Source organism: Macrobrachium rosenbergii, chromosome 48, assembly GCF_040412425.1.
Source record: "Macrobrachium rosenbergii isolate ZJJX-2024 chromosome 48, ASM4041242v1, whole genome shotgun sequence".
NCBI lineage: Eukaryota > Metazoa > Arthropoda > Malacostraca > Decapoda > Palaemonidae > Macrobrachium > Macrobrachium rosenbergii.
The window spans coordinates 36,995,647-37,010,842 of record NC_089788.1 but is presented as its reverse complement, the minus strand read 5'-3'; the positions used below and the strand labels follow the sequence as shown (position 1 = coordinate 37,010,842).

The window sequence follows — 15,196 nt, the reverse complement described above, 5'->3', positions numbered from 1 at the left end:
AGGCTGAGAAGACTTCTAAAAATAGATCGGTGGAATGGGGGGAGAGTCACACACTCCTATATTTTTACATTAACCATTTATTTCTTTTTTTAAGGGTAATGTATTAAGCTAACTTTTAAATGAAAATACAGTACCTTTAATTTTATTTAAATGTTAGTTTAATACTGAATTTCCATCTTTTGATATCTAACGTAAGAATAACTTACTCTCTCTCTCTCTCCTTATTCTCTGTCAGTTTCTCACTGGGTGAGCGGGTTCCGTTCTCAGCTACCACTCTGTTGGTCGCGAGTTCGAATCTCCGACCAGCCAGTGAAGAACAAGAGGAATTTGTTTCTGGTGATAGAAATTCATTTCTCGCTTTAATGTGGTTCAGATTCCACAATAAGCTGTAGGTCCCGTTGCTAGGTAACTAAATGGTTCTTAGCCACGTAAAAATAAATCTAATCCTTCGGGCCAGCCCTAGGAGAGCTGTTAATTAGCTCAGTGGTCTGGTTAAACTAAGATATACTTAACTTTACTTATTCTCTCTGTCTCCGTAATACTGTAATTCATAAATAATTTAACTATATTTCAAGTAAGGACAATATCTCCCTCTCTCTCTCTCGTGTGTTATTCTCTCAGTTTCCGTAATAACTGATAAATAATTTCACTCTCTTAAGTAAGGACAAACTTATCTATCTCTCTCTCTTGTTCAAAGTTAGCACTCACACATTTTTACAACTTATTAATTCTCCATACAGCTTTACCTGTACAGTAGATAGTTTAAACTGATCTAATTCGACCTGTACCATCTACGAAATGTAAATGCGCTAGTGTTGCAAAAATGTTCTAAAACATAGACATAATAACTAAGAGTTGTATTAGTCTAAATGAAATTAGAGTAACTTTAATTTCAACTAAAAGTTACCTTAATAATTTGGGAGCATGATTAGGGTCATATTTAGTGTTTAAACTTTAGAAATAAGCATTTATTAGCATTTTTAGAGACCATGCCAAACTTATGCGAAAAATTCACCCTGCTTGAGGGTTCTGGAACCTAACCTCACGTAAGTTCGGGTATGACTGTATACTGCATATATATATATATATATATATATATATATATATATATATATATATATATATATATATATATATATATATATATATATATATATATATATATATATATATATATATATATATATAATATATATATATATATATATATATATATATATATATATATATATATATATATATATATATATATATATATATATATATATATATATATATATATATATATATATATATATATATATATATATATATATATATATATATATATATATATATATATATATATATATATATTATATATATATATATATATATATATATATATATATATATATATATATATATATATATATATATATATATATATATATAACCTCACGTAAGTTCAGGGTATGACTGTATACTGCATGCATATATATATATATATATATATATATATATATATATATATATATATATATATATATATATATATATATATATATATATATATATATATATATATATATATATATATATATATATACACACATAGTATATAAACTGTCTATAGCTAAGAAATTTCTTAATATAAATCATATAAAATCAAACCTTCCATTGTTATTCAAGCAGTGTAAATTCAGATTCCCATTATTTGTACTACAAATTTTTTTCACAATTTCTTGAGGAACCATTGACAATGCTTTACAGAACCCTGGTTGGAAATCATAGCGTGTGCCCCATAGGGTCCACATAAGTTATTTGGCCACAAGTGAAAATTTTTTCATAAGTTAGGTACATAAATTAAGAACAATTTCAATGCTCGTTATATGAAAATATAAAAAGTTTAACATTTACATATGCAAACCAACACTGTATACAATTTCAACAGAAGCCGCTGTTAGTGGCGTGGTTATGTGGAAGAAAAAATTTGTATAATCTAATACAAGTTCCCTGATATTAGTGATAATTGGGAACATTTTCACAAAAACTATTCAGTTTGACAATTAAATATTACTGCCAAATAATTGGTTTCACTTAACTCAAGGTTTGTGGCTCACTATCGCAAATATTTTTTCTTGCACACAGTAGCCCAAATGAGTACGTAGCTTAGCATATCTACTAAGTAGCCTAAGATAACTACAGTACAGTAATAGGATAAAAGGGCATATACTAATGACCTTCAAGAACAACACTTTTACAAAATTATTACTTCAGTATAATTAAGCATTGTTTGTCGTCTAACAAGATGGCACTGTAAATAATCAACCAAACTAATTTTTGTCTTGTAGGAGATCGCTGTCTCCCAACTTTTAGTGAAATACACTACTAACTAAAAATTTTCTAAAATTAAAACTTTTCACTGGGACTTAAAACTATGCACTTAGCATGTTACTGAGTTTTGGTTCTTCCACAATGACTGAATTAAGATGTTAGGAGCACTTATCAACGGACAACCCTATGTCGTGTGTTGACGCTTGTAGAGCTAAAGAGTAATGGACAGCAGGTCTCATGCTGACTACATAGTCAACACAATGATGGCTGATGTGCAATGCGTTGTTGCCACATCTGCAGGTTAAGGCGATGAAAAACCTAGGCAATCGCTGCAGACAAGAGAAAGAGCCCTCTTGTCTTGAATCCTATACTCTATCAGTGTCAACGTGCACTATATACTGGCTGTGATCGACTAAAGGAGAATTCTTTGATATTAGTTAGTCTGTCTTATGGAGCCTCTATGGACCCATGAGAGTAACTCCTCTGAGGACGAACAGCAGCTACGCTATCAAAAATGCTTTATTAATTAATGATACACTTTACATGTCTCATTTTTAATAATGACAAAAATTGATAAAAAAAATCTTCTCATTGTGGTAAAATTCATAATATAAAGTCTTGCATTATTATTCTCGAATGTACAACTTACCCCATCCAAAATATAAAAAAAACTATATTCAAAATATTCTGCCAACTTACCTACTATTAAGGGGACGAACTCTAACACCAACAGACACTGCTGTGGACTCAGCTCTCCCTACGTAATTTTCCGCACTGGGACTGACAGATACATCCGTATTGCAAGATCGTATCACATCAGGGGTTAAAGCGCTACAACCCTAAACATTGAAATAAAAAAGTATTAACTGCTATAAAAATATACTGCATGTTTATTTCTCACAGTTCAATGATTAGGAGCTGTAGCAAATGTATACCAAAAGCCTCTCGCCCCAACTTTTGAAAAGTGTTTTTCACCTGATCATTTTAAAATAATTCCCCTTCTTTCCAAAAAAGAGGGTAGGGTTGAACCATAATTTTTTATGCACACTATTCCATTCCTGATTGCAAATACTTCATCTCACACAAAATTCAACTTTGTATCTTGAAAAATAAAGAAATTAGAACAGGTTGAATTTCCAAAACTTTGATGGTTTATAACCCCAAAATTTTTTTTGTGGCGAGAGGCCCTTCTAATGCTGAACACCTCATATGCACTATTTCCTACAGCAGTCAATATTATACTTGCAAATCAACATAAAGTAATTTTTAATTTTAATTACACATATATTTGTATCTAAAGGATAATGCACTATTTCCCATGTTATGAGAGAGAGAGAACTTGCTAGAATATGTACGGGATTAAATACATCATGTGTGCAGTAGTTCCTAGATGAAACACAGAAAGCTCAGATGCCAGCAAGATGAAGAGAGTGAGAGAAAATCTGTAAAGATGCAAAAGGATATACTATAATAGAAAAACATGAAAAAGTAGTTTTCTTGAAAAATATAATCTCAAGAAGCTGTAGCAAACTGTTATAAACCTACTGAATGACAATGACATTTTAAAATGCAGGGAAAAACAAACACCACTGGACAAGTATTTAGTGAGAAAGAAAAACATGAAAAAAGCAGTAAAAAGAGACATAAAGAGAAAAAACTCCAAAGGTTCAGGTGTCTGCCGTTTTCATGGAAGGGGATTTCCTTTCCAAACAATAATCTCTCCTCTTCATCTTCCTCACCACCTTCCAAACTGGCCATCAAACTGGCATTTATTTAACCTATTTTATTAAATTTAAAAATGCTTTTATTTGCTGTATTTTTGCAGGTCTGGAAAATATGGGAAAAATTTGCTTGTTTTGAGACAGTTCAGTTAAAGGACAGCCTTCTGGAATGGATTAAGTCCTTTAAAAAAGGCATGCCTATACATAACAGCCTATCCTACCCAGAAAATATCAGATTTTAAAAGTAAAATATGTATTTTTTCAAATATACAATCCTGAAGTTCTTTATATAGGAATTTAGCTTCCAGTGTGATGAGCTAGGAACGGCCATTCAAATTTACTGGCAAGTTAGTTAACAACCAACAGGCAGGGAAACCCTGCCCATTTGCTGGTCTGCACTCAACTGTGCCTTCTGGCCCAGATGACAAATGAGAGGGAGAATGAGGTGAGCCATTCAGGTAAAGAGATTCAGATTTGTATTTTAGGAAAAATACAAGTTACTTTTAAAAATTAGGTATTTTTTCCCACAGAAGCACAAACCGTTCTTTATGGAGGAGACTTGCCTACTGGTGGGAGGAAATCTGGGTGCTCTCTGAACTGACTGGTAGGTTCGCCTAACTAGATGTCCCTCCCTGGTCTGATGAGAGCAGAGGAAGGGACTTCACACTTCTCATGTACTGCACATATGGGATGTGACAGTAACAAGACTTCTGAACCATGAAGTGATGAGTCTGTATGCAATTACTTGATCAGGCTGGAAAAACCCAGAGGAAGTGTCAGACAATAAAACAGATATATATATATATATATATATATATATATATATATATATATATATATATATATATATATATATATATATATATATATATATATATATATATATATATAATCAATATATTTATATATATATATATATTTATATATACAACAGGTGTCTGTCAGTCCTTTTCTCACCTTGCCAAGAGAGACACTGCCTGGTGGACTGGTGCTTGTTGTTCTCTGTCCGTAGCCTCTCCACTGCAGTCTACAACTCACTTCAAGGGAAGAGGGAGGCAGACTCCAGCACCAGTCCATTCCTTAGCACCAGTATTGACTGGTCAGTACTCCTAGAGAGCTGGGATAGAACTTCATCCCATTCTTCAGGGGCCAAGTTGGACCACAGGTTTGCCATCTGGCAGGCTAGGTACATGACAGCCCTACCTCTAGACAGCGGCAGCCTCCTGAAAGCACCATCTTTATCAGGAGTGTGACCACCCAACAAAGAGGACATCTGAGCGACAGTGCAGTAAAGGAACATAGGTCCAACCAGGAGACTGCCTGGGGCACAGCCATGGCTGTCGACTCCAACATCATCACCTCTGAGAGAGAGAGAGAGAGAGAGAGAGAGAGAGAGAGAGAGAGAGAGAGAGAGAGAGAGTGTGTGTGTGTGTGTGTGTGTGTGTGTGTGTGTGTGTGTGAAGGCAACCAAACAAGACACTGGGTGGGCGCTAGACTAAACAGGTCTAGGTCTACCAGTTTAGTTGGTATGGCACTACTCTAGAGTCAAGTAGGTAGTATTTTCTCTTACAGTTTGAGTCAGAGGAAGTAACTAACTAGACTGGCTGGACCTATGAGAATTCTCTTGGCCAGAGACAGAGAATTCACTTGGCCAAGTTTAGACCATGTTAGATTATATCCATACTGAGAGCCCAGTTGAAATTTCTATTGAAATTTTATTTTTCTTATATACCCTTTTGAAGACAAATGCCTTGTGGTTACAACAGTCATGGCATACAAGGCTGCATTAACGGAACCCTTGCTTTATGGATTGGGATTGACTCAGTATAGAAATTTTCACTTCCCTTCTGCAGTCTTTTGCTCTACAAAGGCCCACTCCCGAAAGGCTTCCAATTGCTTGGTCCCTGAACAAGGTGCTTAGACTTCTATCAACCCCTCAATTCAGTGGACCCAATACAACCACAACGCACAGGCTACAAAAGGTGATCCTCTTGATTGCATTAGTATCAGGAGCTCGTACAGTATTAGTGAACTGGGCTCTCTTTGATAGAGACGATGCATCACGCAAATAGCTGACCATCAACTATTATTGTCCCCTGGCCCATCATTCCTGGCCAAGAATGTGGATCCTTTAAAAAGGAAATCCATTCTTATAAGAAAATTCAATTTAGCAGACAAGACATTACGTCCAGTTCAAGCACTTAAGGTTTACCTAGAAGTCACGGCAAACACCCCAGAAGGTCCTATTTTCCTACATCCTAGCACAAACCAACCCCACTCCCTACAAAGACTGAGAATGTTTGTAGTGTTTTCTCATTAAAAAGGGAAATCCACACTTTCCATAGGTCACATGATGTTAGGAAAGTAAGTATGTCTTTGGCCTTCTTCAGAAATGTCTCTTTCAAAGAAGTCTCCAGATGTATAGGGTGGTCATCAGTTAAATCATTGCCACATGTTCGAACAAATTCGACTACACTGTGTATCAGTAGGTGGCATAGTTAGTCTTAACCCCTAGGTGCTGCAGCAGAAAACCAGGGGTCATACTGACAGTGAGTATGCTAACTATCGCTGGGAGATGGGTGACAGTACTACAACAAAAACCCAGCATGCTTAGGTAAGCCACCGTAGAATTACATCCTAAAACGTAAGTTCGTGTACAGTTTCTTGTTCCTTGGTATCAAAACCTGAAAAGTATTTGGAACAAAGAATGGGACTTGAAATCTGTGGCTTGACCTTGGACCGGAAATGTTATTTCCTTTGGGGTGTTGGGATTAAAAAGCGAGAGCTTAAGCCTTTTTTTCGTCACCTGTCAATTTCTTTTGTAAACCTCCTTGAGGACGAAACAGCGACTACGCTATCAAAAAACAGGTTTTGACGTAGGAAAAGCCTGTTTTTGGTAGTCGCTGTTGATTCCTCAAAACCCTCCCACTTCCCTGACGAAAAGGCATGGGATTTGGGCGAAGAGATCAACCTGCATCGACCAACAGAGAGTAATGGCTCCTTGGTCTTTTAACGGCCCGGTTGTAAACGAGGGCAGATGCGCATGCGCAATAGTCACTTCTCTTTCTTGCAGGGTTCTTTTGACTTTGGAAAAACTGGGTTCAGCTTCGCTGAAGATAAGGGAAAGTGCCCTCTTATCTTTGAGTCCATTATATACTCCATCATGTGTTATAATGTTAATCATTACGACACAATACCTGGCCAAAAGACCAACTAGAAGAGAATTCTTTGATATTAGTTTGGTCACCATGGAGCTCTGGTAGACCATGGAAGGTAACTCCTTGAGGACTCAACAGTGACTACCAAAAATAGGTTTTTCCTACGTCAAAACCTGTTTATTTAATCTTATTGATATGCAAAATCCTTGAGAAACCCTGCAGAAGTGGTTATGCTTAATTTTTCATGTAATTTATAAATTTTCATGCTTTTATGTATAAAATTGGTATGAAAAATCTGATTTTTTTTTAGATAAATACAGTATGTATTGTCAATGTAATCTGATTATTTTTTGTACATAAATACAGCATGTATTGTCAATGTAAACATTCTCTCTTTCTCAGTACTTTAATATTTGCTTTGATAGATAAGTTGTATTTTTGTTCTCTCTCTCTCATTGAGATAAGAGAGATTTTTTATGCATATGTAACATAAATGATTATTTGTTTTGTATACTGTAGTTTTATAGATGAATGTGACGTTATTTTGTTGTTAATTTTTTCATATTTTCCATGTTATAATTACAATATTTATGCATTTCTATAGTAAATTATGAAAAATTTTAAAAGAATCCATATCGATTCCCAGTCTTCTCCAAAGCTTCAGAGGGAGGGAGGGGAGATAACCTAACTCTCAATTAACTTGACATATTCTGCGAAGGGTAGAAAATTTTGCCCACTCCATGGTCAGATATGTTGCCCACTTGATGATCAGATAAATACCCCTACAAAGGATGTAGAAATCTCTCTCTCTCTCTCATAATAATTCATGAGTAGTTTTGAGAGATATTTAAGGTAAGGGCCACCCCCGTTCTTTCTTTCTCTCTTGCCTTACACGAGGGTTTTGGAACCTAATATTACTGTACTGTACTTATTATTACCTGTATTATTAAAGGTACAGTGTTGTTATTATTATTATTTAATCTTATTAATCTTAATATTAATATTTAAAAGTTAGAAATTTTTATATCATAAAAAAGCTTATTTAGTCATGAAAATAACATCAAAATACACTAATTAATGAATATTTCTCAACGAAAAAGTCTGCAAATTGCCAAATTTTTCACAAATAATTTGGGGATAAGTTCCACAGAAAAATCTGCGAATCGGTGAATCCATGAGTGCGAGCATGCAAATAGCAGGGGTTGACTGTGATAATTTTATAACAGTGCTGTTCTTGAGGGTCATTAGTATATGCCCTTTTATCTTAGTAGTTATCTTAGGCTAGTTAGGAGATATGGTATGCTACGTCCTCATTTGAGCTACAGTGTGAGAGAAAAAAGATTTGCGAATGTCAGCCATAGCCGGTTCTTGACCACCCAAACCTTGAGTTATGTGAAACCAATTGTTTGGCTGTAATAAATAATTGCCAAACTGAATAGTTTTTGTGAAAATTTTCCCAGTATCATTAATATCTGGGAACTTGTATCAGATTATACAAAGTTTTTCCTCCAGAACTACTCCACCGACAGTGGCTTCTATTGAAATTGTATACGATGTCTGTTTGCCTGCGTAATTATTAAACTTTTGACATTTTCATATAACGGGCATTGAAATTGTACTTAATTTATGTACCAAGCTTATGAAAAATTCACCTTTGGATAAATTTTTTCATTAAAAGTACATTCTTATGTAGCCTGTAGCTTTAAAAGTTATTTGTACTAGCCTATACCCTAGGCTAGATAAACAAATTAGTTTTACAGAATACTGTTAAATTGAGAAACCGCTGAAAGAAACGGTTATCCAACCTATGCATATAGAATTGAAAGCTATAGAAGAAACCCTTTTATCAGGTTAATGGAAAATGGAGCTCTACAGCTATCATGGATAAGACCCAAATTGCTCACTGGGTAGCCCCAGGCTTCTGTCCCTTCACCTTTAAAATGCTTACTCATGTGAAGGCAGATTTTCAAAATTTTGTAGTAACTGGGAAATGAGAGCCAATGGCAGAACTAAATCCATTTTCCTCTATCATCGTGGTCTCTGATAATTCTACTAAGGAATGGCCAATGCTTGTCCTTCCTTTTGAAAGGAAAAAGCTCCCTCTGGATGTACCTACTCAACAGTTTGGGACCCCTATGAGAAAAATCTCAGAGAGGACAGCCTTGGCTGAATTTCACACCAAGATCCACCTCCTTAGTATTATAACCTCCACTACCTTGTTTTAAGTTGCCATCAAAAGGCTTCTAGAATCTTCCAGAACAGTTTTTGCTGTTGTGGCCAAATCACTTAGCGGATCCTATGGGGAGCACTATGATTTTCTAGAGTGTCGCACAAAGGTTCGGATGGAAACATTGGAGAGCTCCAATATGTCACTTTCCAAAGTAACCCCTTCTGTAAGGACCCTTTTGATGAGTCTGTTGTGGTTCAACTCAATGAACGAGCCTGACAAAAGACTTGTACAATTTATGCTTTCCGTGGAAAAAGAGAATCTAGGAAACAAAAAAACCTGAGATTTCCCTTTTTTCCCAAACCAAAGAAAGTTTGCTATGACTCAGAGTCATATAAGTCTCCCTCATCTTTCAATCTTATTAGTCCCACAGTATAGAAGGGTCGGCCGCTCGAGTCAACTTTCTTCATCTGTTTCTATTCCTTGCATTTTCTTCCCTCAATCCCACCTCACCCATACCCCTCCTCACAACATCCATCCATCTGATCCGCTGACGCCCCACACTTCTCCTCCCTACCACTGGCATGTTCTTAGCTGTCTTGATTGGTTCCACCTCCTCTCTTCTTATTACATGGCCACAGTATCTCAGATGAGCTTCCCTACCCTTCTCCTTTATATTACATATACTACACATTCTTATATCTTGACTTTCCCTCCTTTCCAATAGTGATATTCCAGCAATCCATCTCATAATCCTCATCTCAGTGCTTTCCAACAGTCCCTCCTCTTTCCTCTTAAGTGCCCAAGTTTCTTCTTCTTCTTCTTTTAACGTGCTTTTTTTTCCCATTTTTGTATGGGGTAAGCACGATGCCTTCTTTTGAAGGACTTTTGATTTGGCTTTGGGGTAGACCTGTAGTCTCGATCGGCTGCCCTGCCTGACATCGCTTAGACCCCGGTAGCGTATGTTTCATGTATCATACCCGACCCAACGCCATTTCTTCCCAGCAGCGAGAAGTTATTGCGCGGGTAGGGCGAGAGTTCGAGACGTGTGAGATGTTTGTTATGTTTTTTTGAAGGTGTTGTAGTGGCTTTGTTTTGTGTGTGTATTTAGTCTGTAACACCCATTTGCTTTTTTAAGCAAACCTATCCGTTGATTACATATATAATCCCGGGATGTCTACACGGATAGCAAAGTGTCTGCCTCTCTGATCAGTCGGCTGCGGATTTGAACCCGCGCCACAGACCTCTACGAAGTCCGAAGCTGCTGCTGTAACCGACTGAGCCATCGAGGCTCCTCTTAAGTGCCCAAGTTTCTGCCCCATATAATAGCATGGGCCTGATAACTGTCTTGTAAATCTTCATTTTGAGTCTTAATGGCATTTTCTTTTCTAAAACATCTCCGCTTACTTCTCTCCATTTTTGCCATGCTTCTTTCACTCTCTGTCTCACTGTTTTCTCAGTACCTCCCTCTGTTATTATTGATCCCAAGTAGTTAAACTCAGTGTTCTGCTTTAGCTATGTACCATCTTCCACCAACGTTTACTTCTTCATGTCCTTCTTTACTACTAATTATTAGCTTCCCATGTTCATTTTCAATCTTTTCTTTTCTAGGGCTCCTTTCCATGCTAAAAACCTTTTTTGCAGTTCTTCTGTGTCTGCTGGAATGACTAAATCATCAGCAAACATCAGTCCCCACAGTTCTTCGTTGTTCCTTAATTCTGATATCAAAGTGTCTATAATGATGAGGAACAAGAATGGACTCAGAGCTAATCCCTGAAGGAGGCCAACCTCCTCAGGGAATGCCCCAGTCTCCCCATATTTTGTCTGTACAGTGGTTCTTGCCCCCTCATACATCATCATCACTAACCTTACCAACTTCTCTGGTACTCCTCTCTTTTTCGAACACCAATAAACTACTCTTCTTGGCACCCTGTTATACGCATTTTCAAGGTCCACAAAACATGTAAACTTAACTGTTTCCTTCTAAATACTTCTCTTGGGCTTGTCTTACTGTAAAAATAGCATCCACTGTGTTCTTTTATTTTATAAACCCAAACTGCTGCTCATGTATATCTATCAACTCTCTCAACGTTCCTTTTACTGTTCTTTCTAGTATCTGGAATACATGCTCCAAAAGCTTTATTCCCCAATAGTTTCCACAGTTTAACACAACTTTTTGTTTATACATTTTAATCATCTAACTATTGTTCCAGTCCCTTGGCATTTCCTCTACATCCCAGATCTTTTCCAATAGTGTGTGCACCCACTCTCTGCCTAGATTTCCCAATGCTTTAATTATTTCTACTGTTACCTCTGACTTTCCTGCAGCTTTATTTACTTTTCCTCTCTTTATAGCATTCTTGACTTCACTCACTCTGATGTTTGCTGTTGGTCCTTCTACTGGAGGAACATTTTCCAGTTCTTCACACTCATTCTCATTGTTTAATAGTTGTGAAAGATATTATTTCCATCTTCTCTTGACCTCTTCTTCCTCAATTAAGATATTTCCGTTTTCATCTTTAATAATTCCTAGCTCTCGTACATCATGCCTCTCATTTCTTCTCGCTTCTACAATTCTGTAGATTATCTTTTCTCCCTCTTGTGTTCCCATAATCTCATACCACTCTATCTTGGCTTCTCCCTTTGCAATCACTACCTTTCTCTTTCTTTCCCTCTTTGTCCATCTCTACTCCTCTCTTGCTTGGTAGTTGTTGTTTTCCTCCCACCCTCATCTGGCTATACTCTTTTCCCTCTCAGCTGTTTGAATTTCTTGATTCCACCACCATTTTTCTTTTTCCTTTTGCTGCTTACCACTTGTCCTCCCACTCACCTATGCTTCTGCTGGAACCACAATCTCTTTCATATCATCCCATATCTCTTCAGGCACTTCTGACATTCCATTTACATATCTCTCTTCTCTGGCTCTTTCCACTTTACTTCTGAACTCTCTTGCCTTCTCCCCCTTCAGCTTCCAAGTTTTGATCCTCCTATTCCTGGTTGGGGCTTGTCTTTTCCTTATTGCTTTTAACCTAAAATCTGCCACTATCAGTTTATGTTGAGCTACAACAGATTCATTTTGTCCACTTTTGTATGTTACCAGATTTCTTCTCGTTTTCTCAAACTGTGTATTCAAGACCACCAGATTCATAGCTTCTGGTAATTCCAACGATCTATCACCTTCCTGGTTTTTCTTCCAAAACCTCGTCCTCCATGTATTCCTTCAAAGCCATCAGAACTCTCACCTACATGGGCATTCATGTCCCCAGATAACACTTATAGTTCACTTCTTGGAACTCTTTCTATATATTCTTCAAATTTCCCTCTGAATTCCTCCTCCTCCTCTTCACTACACCCTTGTTGAGGGGCGTATGCCAAAATGATATGCCATACTCTCTTGTCTTTCACAAACTTTAAGCCCATGAGCCTGTCACTGATACGCTGGACTTCTGTAACATTCTCCTGCAAATCTGGAGGGAGAATAACTCCTACCCCATTTCTCCTTGTATCTTCCCCTGTGTAGTAAACTTTATATCCTTCTCCAAGCTTTCTTGAACTTTTCCCTTTCCATTTACTCTTGTATACATAGAATCATAATTTTCCTTCTCTGCATGACATCAACCAACTCTCCTCCCTTTCCTGTGAGGCTATCAACATTCCTTTCTTTTTCCAATCCTTTCATATATGTCTTTAGTCACCCCTAAAGGGTTCTCTCAAAAACAGAGGGGACAACAGCAGAAAAAATCCCTTTCAAAGTACCCAAAAACACTCTTACCAGGGAAAAGGAAAAACAATGCCTGGACTGCTTATCAAAGGCAAAGGAAGAGGTGGAACCCAATAAGAATTGTATGGTTGGGGGTCGGCTTCTACAGCATCACATGCAATGGAAGTCCTCCCCTCAGGGGGACAGTAGGCAATCCCCGCTTACCTGTGGCATCGGTTAACAGCGTTTCGATGTTACAGCACTTGGCTAGTGGTTTATCGGTGTCAGTAAGCATTTCATCGGCATCAGTAAGCAGTTTATTGGTGTTGGTAAGCAGTTTATCAGCACTGATAACCGGTTTAGCTATTACAGTAAACCCCTCGTATTTGTGTTCTCATGATTCGTGCACTCACTGATTCACAGGATTTTCTGTGGAACATGTCTATAAATTATTCACAAAAAACTCGGCAATTTGCAGACTTTTTTGTCAAGAAATATTCACTAATTAGTGTATTTTAATGTTATTTTCATGACTAAATACATTTTTTATGATAAAAAAATGAGTTACTATTTTTCAAGTATTATTAAGATTAGTAAGATTAAATAATAATAATAATAATAATAATAATAATAATAAAAATACTAAAAATAATAATAATAATAATACTGTAAGACTAAATATGTAATAATACGTAACTCAAAGACAGAGAGAAGCAGATGGTAAAAAACTGGGACCTCATTAAAGTGAACCCTGTTGTATAAGCATTTTTAAGAGGGTACATTTTTTTTTTTTCATAAAATAATGATTTACAGTACTAATTTTGAAATATTAATATTAAGTTTAATATGATTTAAATAACATTAAATAATATATAAAATAACTCTCTTTCTCTCTCTCTTACTGGGATGAGAGAATTTTTATGGTATGTTTATTTGTTTTGTATGATAAATAAATGAATTACCTAATAAGTACTGACTTTCAAATATTAATAAGATGTAATAATAATAATAATAACAATAACAATAATATACTGTAATTACAACATTTATACATTTTTATAGTAAGTTATGAAAAATTTTAAACAAACAAATTTCAACCGAGATCTTTTCCCGAATCTTGGAGCTCAGGGGTGAGGGTGAACGTGTCAAATATCTCAAATCACTCAACATTTCTGACCAGGGTGGATGTTGCCACTCATGATCAAATCAGTTTCTCTTTCTCTCTCTCTCTCTCTCCAAAGGGTAGAATGAGAAATAAATAGATTGATAGATAAATAGATACTTTGTTCAGCCCTTTTCTCTCTCTCTCTCTCTCTCTCTCTCTCTCTCTCTCTCTCTCTCTCTCTCTCTCTCTCTCTCTCTCTCTCGGGAAAAGATATTTCTAATTTGAGTCTCTTTAACCAGTTTGTATTAACACATGCACACTGTTTGTGTGTGTGTGTGCATGTGTTCATGGTGTTTTAAAAATGCGTAGTAAAGATAATACATCTTTGGAAGACAAAAAAACAAAAAAATTTTTGTTGTTGTTAGTTGCTAAAGTTGCTTAAAGAGAAACTGATTAACATTCCTCGAGAGATTAAAGAGATAAACTCTCTCTCTCTAAAACAGTGGTATGTATATATTTTTAAGGGTACTAATATTAATAATACAATTTCAAAGATTAATACAGTAATAGGATAATAATTTATGGTATATTTGATGTAGGATGATACTTTAAGTACAGTACAGGCAGTCCCCGGTTTACGACGGGTCCGGCTTACGACGCTTTTCAGATATATTCATCAGAAATTATTTCCCGGTTTACGACGCGTCGTACGCCGATCCGACGGAAGAAATATGGCTCCAAAATGGCAGAATAATAAAAATTTGGAGGGTTTTTTGATGAAGAACTCAATAAAAATGCAGTTTACATCATTTTCAATACACCCAGAGCATTAAAAGTCAGGTTTTCTTAGGATTTTTAACGATTTTCGACGATTTTTAGGTTTACAACGATTTTCGGCTTACGACGCGCCTTAAGAATGGAACCCCCGTCGTAAACCGGGGACTGCCTGTATACATTTGGTATTTGAACTTTAAAGATAGACAGTTATAAGCATTTTTAGAGAGGGGAGTTCTAAGTATTCGCAGATTA

The 15,196-nt window shown here is 36.2% G+C and overlaps 1 protein-coding gene across 1 annotated transcript in view; it reads right to left on the bottom strand.

Moving 5' to 3' along the window:
- The window catches only part of LOC136831345 (kinesin-like protein KIF14), a 563,293-nt gene that overhangs the window by 382,788 nt on the left and 165,309 nt on the right, over positions 1–15,196 (bottom strand). The window contains 1 exon segment of the mRNA XM_067091651.1: positions 3,016–3,155. Within this exon segment, the coding sequence (XP_066947752.1) occupies positions 3,016–3,155 (140 nt within the window).